Genomic DNA, 24,202 nt, shown 5'->3' with positions numbered 1-24,202 from the left:
CAATTCTGCAAGTGATTATAATTTATTATCGCTGTTTTTTAGCTGATCTAAAACTATTTTTGACATAAAGGGACACTTTTGGTTGCTATGGACAATCTACAGTTTGCAGGGAGAAAGAAAGGTTTTAATTATATAATAGGGACAAGGGGGTGTGTTTTTTTTACATACAGTACTGTAATCTATAAGATTACAGTATACTGTATGTATTGTGTTTGTTTACGTTTTTGAATTTTGCGCCGTTCTCCGCTCCCGTGCGTCGTAAAGTTGCAGGGAACGGAGATCGGCGGCACAGGAGGACGCTGTGTGAATCGAGCGAGGTCCCGCTCGCTCACACAGCGCGGTGACATCGCTGGATCCAGGACAAGGTAAGCCAGCGCATGCTGCAGGCTCTGCATAGCTAGCCCGAGCGTGACTCGGGGTTACCGATCGCAACATGAAAAACCCACCCCGAGTCACGCGCGGGAATACCGCCAGGCAGGTTAAAAATGCATTGTTTACTGTGAAAATGACAATTGCAGTTTGGGAGTTAACCACAAGGGGGCGCTGAAGGGGTTAAGTGTGACCTCATTTGTGTTTCTAACTGTAGGGGGGTGTGGCTGTAGGTGTGACGTCATTGATTGTGTATCCCTATAAAAGGGAACACACGATCAATGACGGCGCCACAGTGAGGAACGGGGAAGCTGTGTTTACACTTAGCTCTCCCCGTTCTTCAGCTCCGGGGACCGATCGCGGGACTCCAGCGGCGATCAGGTCCACGGGTCCCACGGTCACGGTCCCACAAGCTTCGGACCGGGTCGCGGGCGCGTGCCCGCGACCCACGGCTGGGCACTTAAAGAGGACGTACCTGTACGTGCTTGTGCCCAGCCGTGCCATTCTGCCGACGTATATGTGCAGGAGGCGGTCCTTAAGTGGTTAAAGGGGACAAAACAACCAACAGAGGTGGCTTCCCAGGGTTCCCTGCTTCATGTCAGTGTGAAGTGCCATATTGGGTATTATACATATAATATAGTGAATAATAAATCATTTTAAAGCGGGGGTTCACCCTATCGACGGGAAAAAAACATTTTTTTTTTCTTTTACCTTAAAATCAGGCATTGTAGCGCGAGCTACAGTATGCCTATCCCGTTTTTTTTAGCCCCATACTCACCTTGTAGTCGTCCATCGAAGATACCGGGGAATGGGCGTGCCTATGGAGACGGAGGATGATTGACGGCCGGCTCTGGCGCGTCACGCTTCTCCGGAAATAGCCGAAATAGGCTTGGTCTTCACGACGCGTGCGCATAGCCTGTGCGCAGGCGCCGTGAAGAGCCGAGACCTACTCCGGCTGTCTTCGGAGAGAGTGACGTGCCAGGGCCGGCCGTCAATCATCCTCCCTCTCCATAGGCACGCCCATTCCCCGCGGGAGCCGAAATCTACGATGGACGACTACAAGGTGAGTACGGGGTTAAAAAAATCGGGACAGGCATACTGTAGCTCGCGCTACAATGCCTGTCTCGATGGTAAAATGTGTCGGGGGGGGGTGAACTACCGCTTTAAATACGGTAGTTAAAATATTTCTTAGTTATCCATAAACTCTAGGGATATTGTCAAAGCTTAATGAAAAATTATACCATCACCAAATGGCAACTCTCTTAAAATAGCATTCATAAATAAAGTGCCTTGATGAAATCATCGCCACTATACCATTTATTTTTAGATATTTTAAACTTTACTAAAGTTTTTATGACTGTGCAAATCATGCTAGTGGAGGTGGCCTTGAACTTCTGGGTCAGGTGCTGGCAGTGTACATATCAGCATAGTGATCATTTCCAGCCATTGTAAGTCACCTATTCAGTGGGTGGCACTATAGAAGTTGCAGATAACATGACAACAGCATTATCCTTCTACAGCAGGGAGTGACTTCGAAAACCAGCCAATTTCTATAAAGGTAACAAACAATGTTTTTTTTTTTTTGCATTTAGATAAACTTAAAAGAGTACATTTGATATCATCATTTTAACATAGTAGGAGTTTGAATAGTTGGGTACATTTATGCTTGCTTTGTACAAAGGTGTCACCTTTATTTATTTGTTTTCAAACTTAGGCTCTTGTGAATGACATGGAAGTTGTGGAAGGATGTTTGAACAAGTTATCAGATGTGGAAACTGCACTGAGAAGCCACTCCGATACATTGATTCATACATGGGTATTACCACGGCTTGCCGACCAGCAGGCACAATGGGAACTACTAAATAAACAGGTAAACAGAACTGCTATGTATCAGAATTAAAGCGGTAGTAAACCCGCACATTAAAAAAAAAAACCTGCAAGGCAAAGGCATAATGAGCTAGTATGCAGCACATACTACACCCTGTTCCAAATTATTATGCCAATGATATTTTTCTGATTTACCTAAATTGTTGATGTAAACAACAGTCAGCATAATTTTCATACAGTAAAACCTTGGTTTGAGAGTGACTTGGTTTGAGAGCGTTTTGCAAGACAAGCAAAATGTTTTAATACATTTTGCCTTGATATACAAGTGATGTCTTGAGATAAGAGTAGCGTCATGTCACAACTAAGTATAAAAAAGAAGAGAGGAGCCTCTAAGTGTAGCAATATTGTTACATTTAATGAAGGTACAACATTTAGCAACTTATTACTACACTAATGCCATGTACACACGATCGTTTTGTCTGATGAAAACGAACCGATGGATTTTTTTTATCAGATATCCGATGAAGCTGACTTTTATCAGTCTTGCTTACACACCATCGGTTAAAAATCCTATCGTGTCCAACGCGGTGACGTAAAACACAACGACATGCTGAGAAAAATGAAGTTCAATGCTTCCGAGCATGCGTCGACTTGATTCTGAGCATGTGTAGATTTTTGACCGATGGATTTCCCCACAGACGATCATTTTTTTCTATTGGTTTTTTAACCATTAGAAAAATTTAAAACAGGTTCTACTTTTTTTCACCGATGGGAAATAAAAAAGATGGGGCCCACACACGATCCGTTTTCATCAGACGAACCGATCGTGTGAACGGGGCATTAGAGGTGCATCTCTTATATTTTATACCCTGTAAAAAAAATGCTTTGATATACGAGTGCTTTGGATTACAAGCATGTTTCTGGAACGAATTATGCTCACAATCCAAGGTTTTACTGTATTATCAACTATTAACACATTTTATTGAACAAACCTTCTAATGATAACAGTTTTTTTTTCAAAATAAAAAACTTACAATGCACTGTTCCAAATTATTACGCACAGTAAATTTCAAAACACTTTATAGGTTGTAAAGAACTGAAAATTGTCATTTGTTGTGTTTGCAGCATATTTACTGAAATCAAGACTAGAAAAGCTATTTCAAACAAACTTTTTTTTTTTCCAAATAAATCCAAGTTTATTAAGTTGTAGACAAAGGTATACACACAGTTTTTTGAAAAGAAAAAAATAAAACATAAAAGAAAAACACAGTGGGTCAACATTCCCCGCATTGTCAAAAGGCATGGAAACAGTTACTCCTATCCATAACATCCTCAGTTCCTTTCGTATGTGTTTCCCCAGGCACAGATAAATTAACTCAGTTACGGCCTCTACCATGTATAACATATTGACCCTTCCAAGCACTAGCTCCACCACTGGGACGCCAACTACTCCCGCCCGTCCATTCCTCCCTTGACCCGTACCGAGTCTCAACACACTGATACTTAGACTGTACATGTTTCACCATCCTCCAGCCATCTATCCCATACATTGGAGAATTTCTGTGGTCTCCCTCTGTGTATAGATCATTTTCCTGTATGGGAGAGTAGCATTCACCTCCCTCTTCCAATCCCTCAGTGTCGGTGCCTCAGGTTGCATCCATACTTTTGCCACCACCTTTCTAGCCAAAAATAAAGTTTCATACATAAAGATTGCCTGATACTTTTCTGTATCTACATCCGGTAATAGTCCCAAAAGACACAGCTTTGGGTCCATGCCCACCGGGGTTCCCATATTATCATGAAGAAACTGTGTGACCTGTAGCCAATACGCCTGTATGTCTGGGCAGTGCCATAACATGTGATAAAACGAGCCCTCCTCTGCTGCACACCTGGGACATACAGGGCTCCTTGTGGACTGAAACTTTGCCAACCTCTGCGGTGTGATATACGCTTGGTGCACAATATATAACTGGGTTAGCCTGTCTGATAATTTAGGGGATGCAGTCTTTACCCCTTCCAATATCTCATCCCACTCCGTGTCCTCCACTGGGCCCAAATCCCTTTCCCATTTTAGTTTGGCTACCTGTGCTATCTTGCTGGTCCTACGCCTCCTGATGACATAGTAGCAATTGGATGTGAGCCCAGCCGAGTCCTTCCCAAAGACCATTTCAAACAAACTTTGAACAACATTTTAACTTTTTAAACATTTTAACAGGTCACGTTACATTTTAACATAGGACCCCTTATTTGATAGCAGCTTTACAAGTCTTGCATCCATTGAACTTGTGAGTTTTTGGACAGTTTCTGCTTGAATTTCTTTGCAAGATGTCATATTCGCCTCCCAGAGCTGCTGTTGGATGTAAACTGCCTCCCACCCTCCGATCTTTTGCTTGAGGATGCTCCAAAGGTTCTCAATGGGATTGAGGTCAGGGGAGGATGGAGGCCACACCATGATTTCTCTCCTATTATCACCATAGCAGCCATTGATGCAGAGGTATTCTGCTGGTGCATTGTCATGCATGAAGATGATTTTATTACGGAAAGCATAGTTCTTTCTTCTGTACCAGGGAAGGAAGTGGTCAGTCAGGAACTCCACATACTTTGCAGAGGTCATCTTTACACCTTTGGGGACCCGAAAAGGGCTGACCAGCTCTCTTCCCATGATTCTGGCCCAAAACATGACTCTACCAATGCCTTGCTGGCGTCGCAGCCTTGTTGGAACAGGGTGGCCGTCCACCAACCAGCCACTACTCCATCCATCTGGACCATCCAGATTGTGTTGACAACTACAGTTGTCCAGATCATCCAATCTGTATTGCATATCTATTAGATGATTATTGTGCTGTGTTGCCACAAGCTGCAAGTCCCGAATTTCAATGTGATGGTGGGTGGAGAACTGCTTAACCGTGGAGAGTTGGTCTTCAACTCTCCTGATCTCTTCCTTAAGGTCTGAGACAGCTGCCGAGGGGCATCGTTGATATGTGGCTATGGATTGCAGATTAGTCATCTTGGGCATCTGCTGAATTAGCTCCAACACAGTCTCCGTGCCCATGCAAGCCCTCCCCTCTTTTCTTGATTCTGTGTTCTCGGTGAGGCTGCAGAGAGGGGTCCTGGTAGGTTACAGAGGGCATTCTATGCTGCCCATTTTGAAACCCAGAATGGCATGTAGAGCAGAAAGGTCCCCTAAAGGCAGCGGTACATCTCTCTTTAGTGGCCAACTCTGCTCCAGACCATGCCCCTATATAAGGTTATGGTAAACACTTTTTACCTGTTTATGCTAGAAAATCATAGGAAGAAAATAGAGGGATGGGTTTTGACTACAGAAACACCTTACTACATTAGTTCTGCTGCACTATTTTAATAAAGTCCATGTTATATGCAGTTGCTGTACATACTGGGCATCTTATGCAGTTAAAATCCGTTTATGTTAAACACATGTTTACTTTTCAGGTAATTCATCAAATGAACAGGTTATCTGAAAGTCAAGAGAAAGCTGTGAATTTAAAGAAGGACTTGGCAGAAATGCGAGAGTGGATGACGCAAGCTGAAGAGGAATATTTGGAAAGGGATTTTGAATACAAGTCTCCTGAAGAACTTGAGAGTGCTCTAGAAGAAATGAAAGTAAGAAAGCGATGGATGACATTCTTATTTAAAGAGATACCTAAAATGTTTATGAAATGGACTGTCAATGTGAAAAAAAGTAGACAGTGCAGTCCTTCTATCTAGCTATCTATACCTTGTTGTCAATTTGTACAGGGTTGGCTTGGATCGGATCTAAAGGTGGTCATGAATGTTGAGAGGATTTGGGACTGATCAGGATGGTCCTCATGTGTTAGCATTAAGAGACCCTTATGAATATTAGAGGATATCATACATGTTAGATATTGTCATACAAATAAATGTATTGGATGTTCTTTGATAAAAACTGTTTTACCCAAGATAAGCTTGATATAGAGGCATCTTAATATTTGCATCCCGGATATCAAGCTTTTCACTTTGGAAAAAGAACACACCCAACTGCTTTTTTATTCTCTATGGCCATTTTAAGAAGTATCCTGCACAATGACAATTCATTTCCTATACTTTAACCACTTGCCGACCTCCTCATGTAGATATACGTCAGCAGAATGGCATGGACAGGCACATCAACGTACCTGTACGTGCTCTGCTTGACGTGGGTGGGGGGTCCGATCGGGACCCCCCCTGCTACATGCGGCGGTCGGTAAGCCTCGGGGAGCGATCCAGGACGACGGCGTGGCTATTTGTTTTTAGCCGCTCCGTCGCGATCGCTCCCCGGAGCTGAAGAACGGGGAGAGCCGTGTGTAAACACGGCTTCCCCGTGCTTCACTATGGCGGCGCATCGATCGAGTGATCCCTTTTATAGGGGAGACTCGATCGATGATGTCAGTCCTACAGCCACACCCCCCTACAGTAGTAAACACACACTAGGTGAACACTAAATGTTACAGCGCCCCCTGTGTTTAACTCCCAAACTGCAACTGTCATTTTCACAATAGAGAATGCAATTTAAATGCATTTTTTGCTGTGAAAATGACAATGGTCCCAAAAATGTGTCAAAATTGTCCGCCATAATGTCGCAGTCACGAAAAAAATCGCTGATCGCCGCCATTAGTAGTAAAAAAAATAAAAAAAATAAAAATGCAATAAAACTATCCCCTATTTTGTAAACGCTATAAATTTTGCGCAAACCAACCGATGAACGATTATTGCGATTTTTTTTATCGAAAATAGGTAGAAGAATACGTATCGGCCTAAACTGAGGGAAATTTTTTTTTTATATATGTTTTTGGGGGATATTTATTATAGCAAAAAGTAAAAAATATTGCATTTTTTTCAAAATTGTCGCTCTATTTTTGTTTATAGTGCAAAAAATAAAAACCACAGAGGTGATCAAATACCACCAAAAGAAAGCTCTATTTGTGGGGAAAAAAGGAAAGACAATTTTGTTTGGGAGCCACGTCGCACGACCGCGCAATTGTCTGTTAAAGCGACGCAGTACCGAACTGTAAAAACCCCTTGGGTCTTTAGGCAGCATATTGGTCCGGGGCTTAAGTGGTTAAAAAACAAGTAAACCAGATTAAACAATGATTTGGTTTAGTACCACATTCTTGGGTACGGTGATGTGCAGACTGCTGCATTTATTTCTATTTTATTAGCTGCCTTTATGATAACTAAAGATGATCTGGCAACCAAAAGGTGGAATTAGAATCCTAAAGTTGTCCCCACATTGATTGCAATTTGTCCGGTCCAGCAGGAACCACCCAAATTTCGTTCCTTGTGTAGCCCTCTCTGTACAACATAGGCCGGACTGGCTGCTGTCGAATGGTCTCAGCATTCCATCAGCAATTGCAGCCAATGGACAGTGTATTCTGGCAGCGGAAGAGTCCCACTGTCAGAATACAAAGACACAGCAGGGAGGGTTTCCACATCTACTTCAAATGTGTGGATGGGCAAATCAGTTTAGTCTTTTTATGTATGGCTAGCTTTAGAAAGTAAAATAACTTTGTTTCTATACCAAACTAGTTTTAAACTGCTGCAATTAGTGTGAGGTTCAGTGGTTTACTTGCAGCAAAAGTGCTGTGATTAAATACTAGTGGGCTGAATTTCTAAAGGGGATGAGAACGTTCACACAGTAAGATGGGTGAATATTCATTTCAGTTATTCAGCCGTGTGAGAACTTTAAAAAAACACAATCACAATCATGTGTAGATGAAATAAGTCCAAATAAATAAAAGGGACAGACTGACCACCTGGTCTTTTTTCTGCATTTACTCTTTTATGTTTCTACATTTCTAAACAGGAATTTGCTTTTCACATGATTGGAGAATTGAAGTAATTATTTACACAATTATTTGTGTGAATTGTTTTGACTCATTTCTTTTGCCTCTCTGTTCAGGTTACCTATGACAACTATAAAACCAATTGACTTCTAAAAAAGAGCAGTGATGCATTTTTAAAATCCAGATCTGTGTGCTTAATTCTGTTCCTTAACTCTTTGTCACCGAGTCGGCACATATTTGCGTGCAATAGCACTGTGCCGAGAGCGCACACCCTGATCCCGGCACATTTGCCTAGGGCAAACTAAAAGCTCCTGTTCGCATCTTGCTGTGGTTGGCTGTCACGGTGGTCACATGACTATAAGCCCCACCTCCTGGCATTCTACACTCCTTAAAGGGCTGGCATGTGCCAGCTCTAAGGGGTTAAAGTATAGCTAAAGGCAAACTTTTTTTTTCAGTTTTGGATAGAGGGGAGAGGGATTAGAACCCCTGTCGGTTTTTATTGCGGCCTGTGCCCGTTAGGGAGATCAATCCCATCTATTTATCCTGTTTACTACAGTATTATCTTTGGAAGTGAAAGTAAAAGAGAATCCCAAATATTGGGTGTCTCCAGAAAATAAATAGAGGGGAAATCTTCAAATAGGGACACTAGTTCTGGTGACCTGAGGGTCACCAAGAGAATTCCTAATTTGCAGATATTTCCTCTTACTTGTTTGGCTGTGGGACAGGAAGTGAAGGTAAATCTCCCCAATTGGAAAAAAAAAAAATAACCTTGCATTGGTTATATCCCTCCCTTACTCTATCCAAAATGAAAAAAAAAAAAAAAAATTGCCTATAGTTTTGCTTTAATGCCATGCTGGCCACAAACTGTCAGATTTTGGTCTTTTAGATTAGCAGAATTTACCAACAACACTGTAGTGTAAAGGTCTACCTGCCTAGATAAAATCTGATCAGATTGTTTTAGGTAGACCCACATACTAGATTGGTAAATTTTTGATTTGCAGATCACATCCAAAAGGCAATCTGTGCAGGGCCAGCAAATAAGTGATCTGCTACTTATTAAATACCGACATGATGAGAACGATAGGACTACAAAATATAAAGCAAACTCACTTACGGCTCTGTTATTTGTAATGCAATTCAGAATGACCTCTGGGCTGTGAAAATCAGTGCAATGATTTTCCATCTCTTGCTGAAAGTCCCTGTACATCCTATGTGAGGCGTATCTGTTCGAAAAGGAAAAAAAAAAGAATTCTGTCTGAAGATTATGCTTGAGGACAAAGGTCCTGGTAGAAAGAAATCCTGTTCTAATTAGCGCTGTCTTCCTGGCTGCCATGAACTCTAAATGTGTCATAATTAACGGTTTCTGTGCATTTTCAGAATCCTTAGTTATTACCTGGTTCTCAGTAACCTCTGTCATTATTTCCATTTTATGCTGCTACAAAATTATATCAGTGAGAACAAGGACATTCTTGCTCTGGGGGTGTTATACTGAAAGTATTTGGGGTCACCCTAAAGCTCCAACATTAGTTTTAAAAGCAGAAATCACCTTGTATCTGCATATATTTGGAGTGTCGCTGATAGCCGAAATTACTGTCTAATGGGAAATAATAGCAGAGGGTATTGCGACTCAGAAAATGTTTATAGATAACACAGGAGAGAAATACTAGAGATGCTGGACGTTTTTGCCTCAAATATTCAGTCAGTAATCACAATACATCAGCTCAGTGACCCGGACAGAATCAGGTTTATTTTAATTTAATCAGAAATAAATAAAATGTTAACATGAAAAATACTTGGTTAGGGCATTAGTCTCAAAACAAAGTTGTGTGGATCAAGAGTATTATGTCCTTCTAGCATAAATCCAAGACTATTAAAGCAGAGCTCCACCCAAGGGGAAGTTCCGCTTTAAGGACTTGTGCCCCGCTCCTCTCGAAGAATTGGTACTTTTGAGGAGCTGGGGGGGGGCAGTGGAAGCTCTCCTCCCTCCCCCTGCAGTCTTTGGGACACGTGATAGGTCCCAGAAGGCTGCGGGACCATTCACGATGTGCAGCGGGCTGTGAAGCCGCGTGCCCATAGTGAAGATGTCAGCCCAGAGGAAAGAAGACCGCAGGTGAAACCGGCTGGGGTGAGTGCTGGATCGTGGGACAGGTGAGTAGCTGTTTTTTTAGCTGCTGTATTGTAATTTTTTTCACCGGAGACTGGAGCTCCTTTTTAAAGAGTCCTTGTGTTTTCTCTGTAAAAAAAAAGAAGAGTCCTTGGCCCGGATTCAGAAAGCACTTGCGCCGACGTATCTCGAGATACGCCGCGTAAGTGCAAATATGCGCTGTCGTATCTGTGCGCCGTGCCCACAAAACTAGATACACCTGAAAATAGGCTTCATCCGACCAACGTAACTTGCCTACGCCGTGGTAGAGTGGGCGCTTATTTAGGCGGGACGTATTTGGCGCACCCATTGATTTTCTATTCACATATGCAAATGAGGGAGATACGCCGATTCACGAACGTACGTCCGTCCGACGCAGTGCGCGTAAAGTCATACACGTCATAAAATACACGTATGTGAACACATGCATAGAAAAAAATAACTATTTGGGGTAACATACACTTTAATTTCATTTTTTGAAATGAATATGATTGCTCTGTATTTCACCAAAAATGGTATGATTATAGCTTTATTATTAATCATTTTTATTTTTAAAGGTTTTTATTTTTCAAACTTTTCCGGTAATAACAAAAATTACAAAACAGAGTACCACGGAACACTAAGTAATAATTATTCCTTGCTAGGCTAAGAGGAGCCAATATAGTTACAAAACAAAACAAATTCTCAATGGCACCTCCACCCATCTCAGCCTTGCAGGAAAATTGCATGCTTAAAAAGACCAAGTGAATTCCTTGCAGCCGCGTTTTAAAAAAAGGTTCATGCACCTTTTTTTTTTTTTTCCGGAAATGCAGGCACAGCAGCTATTCATTTGTCCCCACACAAATGCAGCCCGCACAAAACGCAGGGTAAAAGGTAGTAAAGTAACAAAAGACATCCTACTGAGACAAAGCCATATCAGCATTTTACTAAGTGGGGAATCTAGCCATGGTTGACATATTCCAGCAAACTTTCTCAGGTATGCCCTGCCCGCATGGCTAACATACTGTATAGCGAGCAGAGACGATTTTTTTCCAAAACAGTAAAATGTATTTTCTTGTGTAGAAAAGAAGTAAGCTTATTATTAATCATTGATAAAGTCACTCATGTCATATCACAAATGCTAGTTCTTCAATAGGTCACACTATGGTGGCATGTTTAATCTCAATGTCAGCTCACCTCTGAGTACAGCTGACCTCATGCCATAGTAAGCAGCCTCCATCTTTAGATGAATGACCCACATAAACAAAGGAAATTCCAGAAGCTGCATTCACTATTCTGCTTTTGGTGGAAAATGGATTCTTCATTGAAATAAATAAAGATAAACACATACACTTAATGCAGTTTGACATTGTTTTCATATGTTTCCATGGATTCTGCTGGAAATGCATGTAAGTTAAAGTGGTATTAAACGCAATAGCAAACATTTGTTATATTGCAGCTTATCGATTCTTAGATGTTATAACTGCATTTGTTTTCTTTTTTTTAGGCTTTCTTTTTTTTTTCACCTGTGGTCTTGCCAGTAAGTCGGCTGTTTTCCAAAAAACAAGCTGACCTCCAAATGTTACAGTTAAAGGGTTGAGACAAACCATCTGCCACAACAGGGGTGCTTACAATGATCAACTTTATGTAAAACCTTTATCCCAAAATATATAAAGTGTGAGCTGGAGTTTGGCTTCAGTTCATTAGCCTAAATCTCCTAGTACATCTAAAGCCCTGTACACACGATCTAAATTTCCAATGGAAAAAGTCCGACTAACTTTTTCCATTGGAAATTCCGACCGTGTATATGCCCCATCGGAGTAATTCCGATGAATTCCATCGGAGTTTAGATAGAGAACATCTATTTTACTCGGATGGATTTCCGTCATAATTCCGATGTGGGTTTGGTCAGACAAAGGTCCGATCGTGTGTACAGGGCTTAACACTGCTCCTAGATTAACAGTGCTGTTGTCCAAAGGTGCCCCCTGTACTCCTTCATCCAGAGTGGGGCACTCTAATACAGGAGGTGTGTTACTGGCCAGATGACCAGGTGAAAACAGAGGGGAAAAAAGCCCCCCCAAAAAAAAGAAAACGAATACAGCCGCTACATTTAATTATTGGTAAACTACACTAAGCTACATTTTGGTTTTGGGTTTAATACCACTTTAAAGCAAATAGGTGTAAATGATGCCAGAGTGTCCAGATTATTATTCTGGGTGCCTTCCTTTATTCCTAGCTCCAGTTCACTATTTTACCAGCAAGGAGCAGATCAAAACATAACACAGTCATGTCATTTGGTATAGTATATTTGGCAGAAAGTGGTCGAGTGTCCTAATAGATACAGCACCTCATCCCTAAATTTGTTAGAATGAAAAAAGGTAGGAGGATTGGGATTATCACGGTGCCACAGAACAAGAAACAAAGTATTATAGAAAAATTATACAACGTTTATTAAATTATAAATAAGAAAATTATGTTTAAAATGTATATACAAAGGCAGTATAAATAATTCACAACATTTCTGTGGGGGAGCAAAATATCCCATATACAGCGGTCAGGTCCTCCCGACTAGTTTCGCCAAACCATTGGCTTCATCAGGGGATTATGACGTGACCAAGTCAATTATTTAACTCCCAAGTCCCCAACGGGATTGGTCAGAGCAGCGAAGAACCCCCATAGAGGCCAAAGTCAGGTCAATAGAGCCCAAAGCGTGGCTAGGGACCTATAGTGAATTAATAAACAAAAGGGGAACTGTGATGGTCAGGTCCAATGTTTATATATGTGATGTCAATAAAGGGCTCATGTGCCCAGATTGAAAACCTCAGGAAAGAATAACTGAGTCAACCGCCCATTAGACAGGTCACTGAGATGTAAATCACACAGTCCAGATCAAAGGAATGGACCATATACAGCATGAGCGCCCCAGAGAGCCAGCTAATGCAAAGATAAATGAATGCATTTCTTCACACGTGTTTGTGTTAGTTCTATATCTTCCAAGTGCATACTCTATTATATATTTGCACATCCAATCATATGATCTGAAAATGTTTGACAATTGTTACGCACCATCCTTCATAGTAACTGACTTGGATTACGTATTATATAAATGATTGCTTTCTGTTCAGAAAATCATTCTCAGTATTCCAGATGTGATTATTCTATACCTCTTCATGTGGAGTCTCTCTTTTGGCCTCTTTAGGTAGTTTGGTAATGTCTTGGTATGAATGATTAAGTAGATATTTTTACATGTTGTTTTCATTTTTAGCGAGCAAAAGAGGATGTGTTACAGAAAGAGGTGAGAGTGAAGATCATAAAGGATAATATAAAGGCAATGGCAGCCAAAGGACCAGCTGGTGGCCAAGATTTGACAATGGAGCTTAAAGAGGTTCTTGACAACTATCAGTTACTTTGTAACAGAATGCGGGGGAAATGCCACACACTAGAGGTACTAATAATGATTACTAAAATATTTATACTTTTAACTTTTATGCTTTATTTTTTTTATTTTTTATTACAGGTTCTTGTATAACACCACCAATTTATTCATATATATTGTACATTCACACCGGTCCCTGCCCTCAATCTAAGGTCCCTAACTCACATTCATACATACAGTATACATGGGCCAATTTAGATAGGAGCCAATTAACCTAACAACATCAAAACATAAGATCCCTGCGCCGTCTGTGCTGAATACAAAAGAATCCTTTTGAATGGGACAGAAATCAAACAAAAACTTCATACTATGCCAATAACAAATCCATATAGACGTTTTACAACAGTGTGAAATATAGAAATAAAGTGCTGTGACTGTTCTGTTCCACAATAGTCTCTTTATAAAGTGCATGATAAAGGTGCTGTGTTCCCCTTCCTCTCGTGCCCTCACTCACCAACTTTCCATGAAAAGATCGCCTGTAGAAAAGGGTTATAGGTCCTGTGCGGCTCTCTGGATCATTCCTTAGCTCTTTCTTGCGTTTTTACTAACTATACATTTATCATAGAAGGAGAATTGAACACACATAGCCTCCTACCGCATGGACTAAATAAACTTTTATTAAGTTATAAAGGTTTGCACTCACATTTCACATACTTGTTAAAAAGCATGTAAGATTGCCGCACTGCCCGCAGGTTTGCGTTCCAAATACAGGAATCGTGTACTTTATGGTTATTTATGGTGAACAGATATTTTAAAGCATTTTCATTCATTACAGACAGGCCTACACACATATGCAGCCTCATAAAGGTGGGTCTTCTTCATTGGGACCGCATATATGCGTACCTGTGTTTGTGCGATACACAGCAAGCTCACAAGATCGGTATCACAATGATCACTATCAGTACAGCCTGCCCCTGTACTGTACTTTCTTTCTCCTGTTGAACGGAAAAAAATATACATTGTTTTTTTTTCCTCATCAGAGGAGAAAAATGTAAAGGAAATAAATCTTGTGGAAGTAAAATAAGGATAAAACTGCTAGATACAAGCCTACCCCACTTTTAAGTACACAATGGGGTTTATTTGCTAAAACTGGACAGTGCAAAATCAGGCTCACTTCTGCATAGAAACCAATGAGCTTCCGGGTTTTATTACCAAAGCTTAATTGAACAAGCTGGGGTTAGAAGCTCATTGGTTTCTATGCCTGATTTTGCATTTTTAGTAAATAAACCCCATTGTGTACTTAAAAGTGGGGTATGCCTGTAATGGTTTGATCTAGGTCTATTGTTTCTGAGCCCTACTATGAGTACAAACAACAAAAAATGTATACACAATTGGCAGCCCTGCAATCGTCGGGAATAGCAGAATTTTATTTTTGGTTGTACTTTGGTGGTTGGTCATGGTAATGGCACGAAATTTACAGCTACATTAAAAAAAAAAAAATATATATATATATATATATATATATATATATATGTATGTATGTATGTATGTATGTATGTGTGTATATATATATATATATATTTAACTTTTTGGTGCCAGTTTTCCTTTAAAAAAAATTAAATAAAAAATCATGCATACACATTAACATTTACCACCAAATAAAGGTCCAATTTCCCCTAAAAAAAAAAAAACAAGGTATAATTCACCCCGATACATTAAACTGAAAAAATAAGCACAGATTTACTAATAATGTCAAAGTTAATAAACGGTTTTCAGGCATTATAATAGAAGAAAACCCTAACTTTATCTATTCTTAAAATTGTTCTCATCTCCCCCCTCCTACCCATCCTGCCTAACCTGTATAAGAAGTTCTGTATATGTACCTATTTTCAGTCCACTCCGATCGGGTCACGTGATCCTGTATCTCTGTATAGGGTAGCACTCGACAGCGGCTCTGAATTCATGGAGTGGTGACATCACCCTATAAGCTCCTATGGCCCAGCTGTTGTCAGGGCTCCCACCTCTCTCCTGTAGCAGCTGGTCACCAATACAGGGGAGCCAGAGCTCATGTGATTGGACTAAAGCAGATTAAAAGCAGGGGTCAAGTCCTGGGGAAAAAAGTGTGGGAACTCCCACCCAAGATCCACTCCCCCACCAAAAAAAAGAAAAATGATACGCTCATATGCATAATTACTAAACCGCATGTTTTGCTTTTTTTTTCGATCCACTGTACCTTAGTAATCCTTTATGTTACTGGCCGCTTCCTGTATATGGATTCATTGGGTAGTGTGCGGGTATTCCGTCACTTCCTCGATGCCGCAATGTCTCCTGGGAGCTTTTGTCATTGTTCCCAGGAGACATTGCGGCATAGAGGAAGTGACGGAATACCGACACACTACCCGATGAATCCATATACAGGAAGCGGCCAGTAACACAAAGGATTACTAAGGTTCGACTGCCCCTGACAGTGACTCGAGCTGGGCATCACTGCTTAGTGAAGGATCGGCTCGGGCGGCTCGGCTGCTTTAGTCCTGCAGAGGGAACTGCGTTCCTGCTGTGAAAAAAGTCCATGAGCTCAGTTCCCACGCGTTCCCGCAGGACTTGAGCCCTGATTAAAAGTATGTGGGTATGCAGATGTTTTTTAATTTCGGTTAGGCAGGAGGAGGAGGAACTTGTATACTGTAGTTAGGGGTTTCTTCCACTTAAAATGAGTTTGGACCTTTGCCATTAATGGGTTAAGATTTTTAATATGTATTATTTTTTGATCCTTTTAATGCAGACCAAAGGAAACACATAGTATTAGCATCGTTTTTTGAATAGCAAGTTAAGGTCAACCCTATAATACTCTTTTTCTTTTTTATTTAGATTTTTTCCAGATAAAACAAATTGTTGATATAGGTCAACCAAAAATCTGCATATCCTAAATCCCTTTGGACTCATTGATTTATTAATGAGATTCATACGCGTCCAAATAAACTGCATTGTGACACATATTTTCATATTTTGAAGAACTTCTGTAACACTTTCATGTGAGGGAGCAGGAGATCCGATATAGAAAATCAAATATTTGTTTATGAAAGAAAATGGATATTTTAAAAGCGCTTGTAATTCCTTGTGGAAATATTCATGAAGAAAAGAGGATTTGCATTGTAAAAGGCTGCCTTCTGAGAATAATTTTAACTGGTCTTCCTCTGACAGGAAGTGTGGTCTTGCTGGATAGAACTTCTCCATTATTTGAATCTGGAGACGGGGTGGTTAAGTTCACTGGAAGAACGAATACAGAACTCAACAAATCTCCCAGATAAAGTGGATGCTGCTAGTGAAGCTCTTGAGGTACAGTAGCTGAACTTTTATTGTAACGGGTATATTCTCAAATAAATGTTAGCTTCTATTGTAGTCTACGGTTTGTAATTGATTTGAATTTTTATTTTTTAAAACACCTGCTTAGTGCCGATGCCTCTTGCTGTGATCAGTAACAGTGTGATTGCCCATGCCTATGTCAGAGTCATTGAACGCTTAGCTTGCTCCACTTTTTCAACCATGGTGTATGCCATACTTTTAAACAGAAATGATTATCGATTTCTGTCTATACCTTGTTGTTCTTTCATTATATTGTACTGTTGGTCCATCTACCATGCTTACTTTTATGTTATCACTCTATACTGATAACTGAAACCCCTGTTATATGCTGTGAAATGTAATGAATATTTTGATGCTTTTATTAAATAAAAAAAATGGGATTGCAAGTACCATATATACTCGAGTATAAGCCAATTTTTTTGGCACATTTTTTTGTGCTGAAAATGCCCCCCTTGGCTTATAATCACCTTTTTGCGCCTGATCTCCCAGACTTTGGGGACCCGGTACTTGGCACACATATAGCCCCACTCTTATTCTACAAGTGTGCAACGTTTGTTGTCCGGGGGACCTACGACTGGGGAGCACCTATTTTTCAAAGTCGGGCACCCCTTCCATAGACTCCCATGTTAAACGGTAATTTCTCCGTTAACTTTGGGGACCCGGTACTGGCCGGCCGTAGGTCCCCTGGACCCGAAACTTGGCACACATGTAGCACCAGAAAAGTTTGCTGTCTGGGGGACCTACAGCCGGGGAGCACCGATTTTTCAAATCCGGGCACCCCTTCTATATACTCCCATGTTAACGTAAAACTAGTAAAGGCTGAAATGTTCGCATTTCTAAGTTTGTGTTTACCTACCTTGGTCAATAATACCAAAGCACGAGCACGGGGAATTAAAAAGTAAGACTTTTGCTTATATGTATATGATTTGATGATTAAAGTGAACACAGCTTCACCTATTTTGCAAAAGGAAATTAAAGTGAACATGCTTTATTTCTTTAGTAGATCAACCCCAATTTACACCATCCACAACAAGGCTAAAATTGTACTACTACATAAAAACCTGTCTTATGGAGGGTTCCATGTTTTATATTATTGGAAGAACATTCAATGTTTGAAAAATCATACTTTTTTGCAAAATTGCGATAGCTAGATTGAAAACTATATATCCCATTTCAGCATCAGACATGCAAGTTACATATGCACTGTCAATGTAAAATTTTGTAAAAGTGTTTTCCTTTTTCTGCAACCATTTAGTCTTTAGAGTCAGTCCTGCGGCACCCTGCAGATAACAGAACACAGATCCGTGAACTTGGCCAGACCTTGATTGATGGTGGAATCCTTGATGACATCATCAGCGAGAAGCTAGAAGTCTTTAATGCTCGTTACGAAGAACTTAGTCATTTGGTAAGTACTTAGTGATACTAAACCGGGACCCTGCATTCACTATATCTGGTCTCCCACAGTACACAGAACATGGAAATGAAATTATTTTAGTAAATATAAACTGCTAAATACCTTTTCTCATCAGCAGTATATCGCAATCTTGTGACTTATATCAGTGTCTGGCCAAGCACTGGTTAAAGCTTGTAGGAGGAGTTTTCATTCTCCTCCGTCTGTCCTCTGAGACTGCATGACTCCTGATCAGTGGCGGCTAGTGGGGGTGGTACTTGTACTCGGGCAAATGCTCCGATGCTTCACCCGATACCTGTATAGATTGCAAAGTCTGACAGCCGTTTCTCCGCCCCCCCCCACACGGCTTTCAGCTGCTTTAGTGAAATCAGCGGTGATCGGCGCTTGTAACTCTCCCACACACGAACACCACTGACTGTCCCCGTATCCTCCTCCAGCCCCCCTCCGTTCTGCTGCTGTCCCCCTCCGTGCTGCCGTGTCCCCCTCCGTGCTGCCGTGTCCCCCTCCGTGCTGCCGTGTCCCCCTCCGTGCTGCCGTGTCCCCCTCTGTGCTGCCGCCCCCCTCCGTGCTGCTGTCTCCCTTCGTTCTCCTCCTTCACCCCCTCGATCTGTCAGGATGGAGAGCGTAGGTAGGAGCCGGTAAATCCGGCTCCTACCTTTTCCAAATGTACAGAGTCAGTGATCACTGACTCTTGTCATTCACATAACTAAAACATTGTAAACTGTGTTTATAATGTTTCAGTTTATGAATGGAGAGCAGCCACTGTCTTCTCTCCATTCATTTTCAGTGCAGCTGAGGCTGCTAAGAAAGGGACTGGGGAATTTGTGTTCCTAGTCCCTTTCCCTGTCTCTAAGCGGAGATATCAGAGGTATGTTAAGACCCCTGATATCTCACCAAAGCCCCCCAACAGGGCTGATAAAAACGAATTGTAATACATGATAAAAAAAAATCATAGTAAAAAATAAAATAAAAAAACACACTGACACTGTCCACCCCCCCTTAGAAAAAAGAAAGCATTGTAATATATATATATATATATATATATATATATATATATATATATATATATATATATATATATATATATATGTATGTAAATAAAATAAATTGTAAAACACAAAAAAACAAATTGTAAAAAATTAAAAAAACAAATTGTAAAAAATTAAAAAAACTAATTGTGTTTTAAAAAAAATACTGACACGTGCCACTGTCACATGAGATTAAAAAAAAGTATCGGTAATCGGTATCGGCGAGTACTTGAAAAAAAGTGACGGTACTTGTACTCGGTCTTAAAACAAGTGGTATCAGGACAACCCTAACAATGAAAAGCTCTGCCCCACACTATCCAAAATGAAAATAAAAGTTGGACTCTAACCCTTTCACTGCCAGATCCTGCACTCCACTTTTAACCTTAGGTAGCTAGACCAATTTTTCCACTTTTTCATATTTTTTTTTCTCTTACAGCTTTCATTGACTATCCAAATCATACATTTTCTGAAAGCATAGGACCAGTAGAATAAAAAAGTTGGTGCTACTAATATTTGCAGGCCTGTGATAGTTGTGCAAGTGTTTGTCAATTTTTTTAATAAAAATACACTAAAATTGTTTTTACACAGCATATCTTACAAAATTCCTACTAAATCTAAAAAATAAAACTTGGAGTTAATAAATGACAAATATATGTCAATTTTAAATTGTGGCTTTTTTGAAAAACTGTGAAAATTGAAGGTACACAAAAATGTAATACGCTACAGGGGTTGGTTTACTAAAAATGGAGCGTGCAAAATGTAAAAATATTATTTTTTTAGCCAAAGCTTAATTGAACAAGCTGAAGTTAGAAGCTGATTAGCTACCATGCACAGCTACACCAGATTTTGCACTCTCCAGTTTTAGTACATCAACCCCTCTCCCCTGCAGCCCTGTACAGAGCTCTTCTGTGTTCTTTCTGTATGTAGGAAACCTTTACGTAGACTTATGAAAGTTTTGAAACTCCAACCCTGGGCTAAGATCCTATAGTGAGGGCTCACATTTTGAAGGAATAGGTCAAATGATCACCAGCTTTTAAAAACAGAAGAGTTAGGAAATGACTTCTAATATAAATTCATGGTTGCTGGAGCGGAGAGAGAAACGAGCCAGCAGCATAGCTAGGCAGCTGCAAGTTGTTCTGCTCCTCCATATCCCTTATCTCTGTGGCAGATAAAGGGTTAAATCAAGTGCGTTATATTCCTTTTTTCCCTATCCGTCTTTCAGGACAGCCACAACTTGAGAGATAGGCTCCTCCTCTTCCTTAGGAAACACTGCCCAGCCTTTAAAATCTCTCCTCCCCCTGCTAGACCTCAGTTCTTAGTGTTTCCTCCGGTGGGGAGACACTGCTAAGGAACCAGGCAGGGCAGTCAGAGGACTGTGGCCATCATTATTTTCCTATGGGGCAAGGGCTTCCTAAAGGAGATTGGGCGAAAGAACTTACCGCCAAAAGAAACGCACCCCAACCAGGTCGAGCGCGACAGACGGTTTGTGGGGGGGTCCCTATCGTGTCCACAGGACCGCGGCGGGGGAATTCAGCTCCGGGCACCCTGATTACAGGCCGCACATTGTTTTTTCCTTTTAAAAAATGCGGGCCGAGTGGCGGGCGACGTCATTTCCGGTGCGCCTCGGAAAGGATTCCCTATGACCCGCGACTTCCGGTTCCGGGTCGCGGCGCTGATAAGAGACCCACGCGTCCTGCTGGAGGTGTCGGATACTCGTTGGGACGAGTTAGACACAGCGCAACCACCCCGCTATGTCGGTGACCTCTCCGGAACGGGACCCGACTAGGGACGCTACCTCCAGCCAGTCCAAGGTAAGGGTTCCTGGGGAGGGTTCCCAAAACTTTAGACTATGTCTCTTTTCCTTCCTCTATTTTCCCTTGGTGGTTGGGGGAGAGGAGGGATAGACAGCAAGGGCACCTAGCAGTAGTGTCTGTCTAGTGCTTCCCAGAGGGTTGTAACCATGTTGTTGTTTTTAAAAAAAAAAAAAAAAAAAAAAAAAAAAAACTTTTTTTATATCTCTGCTCTTTTAAATGTGGGTCCTTATGTCTTCTATTTTTCAGAAGAGCCTAGAAAAGAGCCAAGAAAAAACAGGAAGGACACATAGTTCTAAGAAGAAATGTGCTTCCTGTAGGGATTCCCTTCCTGATTCTTGGGCAAAAGTTTTATGCAGAGATTGCATAAACTCTCTAGTTAGGGAAAGGGATGCAGAACAGGAGGATAGTCTAGCTGCTTCAGTTAAGGAACTAGCCTCTACCTTTTCCTCTTTCAAAACCTTGTTTGAAAGGGTGCAACCCCCCCTGGTACCCACACAGGTTACAGCCCACCCTGATGTTCAGGGTCCTGCACCTGCCTCTCCTGATCCTTCAGCGGAAGCAGTTGATTTTGCAGGCCCTTCTCAGGGGCAGCACTCCTTAATGGAGAATGTTGCTTCCGACTCGCAGGCAGAGTCAGGTGAAGAAGACCAGGACAGTGAGTCCAAGAAGTCTTCCAGATACAAGCTATCTCTTGATGAGGTTGAGGAACTACTAGGGGCCATTTACACGACCCTAGGCATTCACACGGATATTAAACCTCTTAGTCTCCATGACCAGATGTACAAAGGTCTAGGGGAACACAAGGGCAGGGTTTTCCCAGTGCACGAACTTCTGGTTGATACTGTTAAGAAGGAGTGGCAGGACCCTGAAAGAAAGCCTTTCTTTTCTCAATCCCTTAAGAGAAGGTTTCCCTTTGCGGAAGATTCCACGTCCGTTTGGAATAAGAACCCTAAATTAGATGCGGCCTTTTCACAAGTCTCTAAAAAGACTGATTTAGCATTTGAGGATATGGGTAACTTGACGGATGCTATGGATAAGAGAATGGACTCATTGTTGAAAAAAGCATGGGAGTCCATAATTGGCAATTTAAAACCAGAATTAGCAGTTACAGTAGTGGCCCGTAATTTAGAACACTGGCTCTCAAAGATCCAAGAACATATTGAGGCAGATACGGACAAGGACACTATTTTGGCTTCCTTCCCCACAATTTTAAAAGGGGTAGCCTACATTGCGGACGCCTCAGCAGAATCCGTCCGCATGTCAGCCAGGTCAGCAGCCCTGGCTAATTCTGCCAGAAGAGCTCTCTGGCTCAAGACTTGGTCAGGAGACATTGCGTCCAAGTCTAAGTTATGTGGGATTCCTTTTACAGGAGATCTCCTTTTTGGTCCTGACCTGGAGTCAGTCTTAGACCGCACGGCGGATAAGAAAAAATCGTTTCCGTTTAAACGTAAAACTCCACAAAAAGGGAGAGGGTTTCGTCCCCAGAGACAAACAGGGGTCCAAAAACCAGAGACTCAAAAAAGGATCTGGACACCTAGGGGTAGGGGAAGAGGAGCGATTTTTCGCCCACCTGACCAACCCCCCAAAAAACAATGACTCCCAGATCAGAGTGGGGGGAAGGTTGGGGGCCTTCCTCCCACAATGGGAGTCTTTTTCCCCAAACAGGTACGTATTGGCGATAGTGAGAAGGGGGTATTCCCTAGAGTTCTCATTCCTTCCGCCACAGAGGTACCTAGTCACTCAGCTTCCCAGAGCCAAGGAAAAAGCAGAAGCTCTAGTGGGGGCCTTGAGGGATCTGGAGGTCCAAAATGTTGTTTGCAGAGTCCCAAAAGGAGAGGAGAAAAAAGGGTTTTACTCCCACGTTTTCGTGGTAAAGAAACCCTCTGGCAAGTACAGGTTAATCTTAAACCTGAAACCGCTGAACAAGTCAGTAACATACAAAAGATTCCGTATGGAGTCAATTTTCACGGTAAGGGCCCTCCTACCACAGAATTGCTTTATGGTCTCCCTGGACCTCAGGGACGCGTACCTGCACGTACCCATTGCAGAGGGGTCTCAGGAGTTTCTACGGCTAGCGATAGACTTGGGAACTTCGGTGGTGCACCTACAGTTCCAGGCCTTGCCTTTCGGTCTATCCTCCTCACCCCGCGTGTTCACAAAGGTCCTGGCGGAACCGATAGCTTTTCTGCGTCTTCAGGGAGTGGGTATAATAGCGTACCTGGACGACCTGCTTCTGTTTGCAGCCTCTCCGGAACAAGTTTCCAGGGACTTGGAACTAACCAAAAAGACCCTTATGGACCTAGGTTGGCTGTTAAACCTGGAAAAATCCAGTCTAATACCATCGCAGCGCATTCCTTATTTAGGGTACACCCTGGACTCCACCCTGCTAAAGGTCTTCCTTCCATTAGAGAAGGCTCTAAAGTTAGAAAAGTCGGTATCTGCCCTCCAGGGCAGCCATCAGGTTTCAATCAGATTCCTGATGTCAACACTAGGACTGTTAACTTCCACTCTACCGGCAGTCCAGTGGGCAGGGATTCACTTTCGGGCCCTGCAGGCCTTTGTACTCAGAATCTGGGACCACAGCTCAGAACACCTAGACGTCCTGGTACAGGTCCCAAGTCAGGTAAAGAGATCCCTCTGGTGGTGGAGAAAGATCACCAATCTGTCACAGGGTCGTCTATGGCATATCCGGTCTCCATTGATTGTCACCACAGACGCCAGCGGCAGAGGTTGGGGGGCTCACCTAGGGGTACTTCCAGCACAGGGTGTTTGGGAAGTGGCAGAGCTGAAACATTCCTCCAACTGGAAGGAGCTGAGGGCGATCGGTTTAGCTCTCATCTTCTTTCAGGAGAGACTTCGAGGACACCACGTCCAGGTGAGGTCAGACAATGCATCGGCCGTGGCCTATGTAAACAAACAGGGTGGCACCAGGTGTGTAGCCCTGTCGGCCATAACAACAAGAATCTTTCGCTGGGCCGAAACAAACACCCTGTCCTTATCAGCAGTTTTTCTAAGGGGGATAGAAAACAGTACAGCGGATTTCCTCAGTCGAAGTCAACTGAGGGAAGACGAGTGGTCCCTCAATCAGGAGGTC

General features: G+C 42.0%; 1 protein-coding gene across 8 annotated transcripts in view; it reads left to right on the top strand.

Annotated features, from left to right (window-relative positions):
* UTRN (utrophin) overlaps positions 1–24,202 on the top strand; it is a 910,930-nt gene that overhangs the window by 271,707 nt on the left and 615,021 nt on the right. For all 8 annotated transcript variants that reach the window (XM_040350827.1, XM_040350824.1, XM_040350828.1 and 5 more), the window contains 5 exons: positions 2,084–2,239; positions 5,647–5,817; positions 13,385–13,564; positions 16,694–16,828; positions 18,111–18,260. In XM_040350827.1, coding sequence (XP_040206761.1) covers positions 2,084–2,239; positions 5,647–5,817; positions 13,385–13,564; positions 16,694–16,828; positions 18,111–18,260 — 792 coding nt within the window. The remainder of the gene's footprint in view (positions 1–2,083; positions 2,240–5,646; positions 5,818–13,384; positions 13,565–16,693; positions 16,829–18,110; positions 18,261–24,202) is intronic.

The sequence above is a fragment of the Rana temporaria genome, chromosome 4 (assembly GCF_905171775.1).
Source record: "Rana temporaria chromosome 4, aRanTem1.1, whole genome shotgun sequence".
NCBI classification, from domain to species: domain Eukaryota; kingdom Metazoa; phylum Chordata; class Amphibia; order Anura; family Ranidae; genus Rana; species Rana temporaria.
Note: the sequence above shows the minus strand (reverse complement) of the source record. Positions and strands in the feature narration are given on the sequence as shown.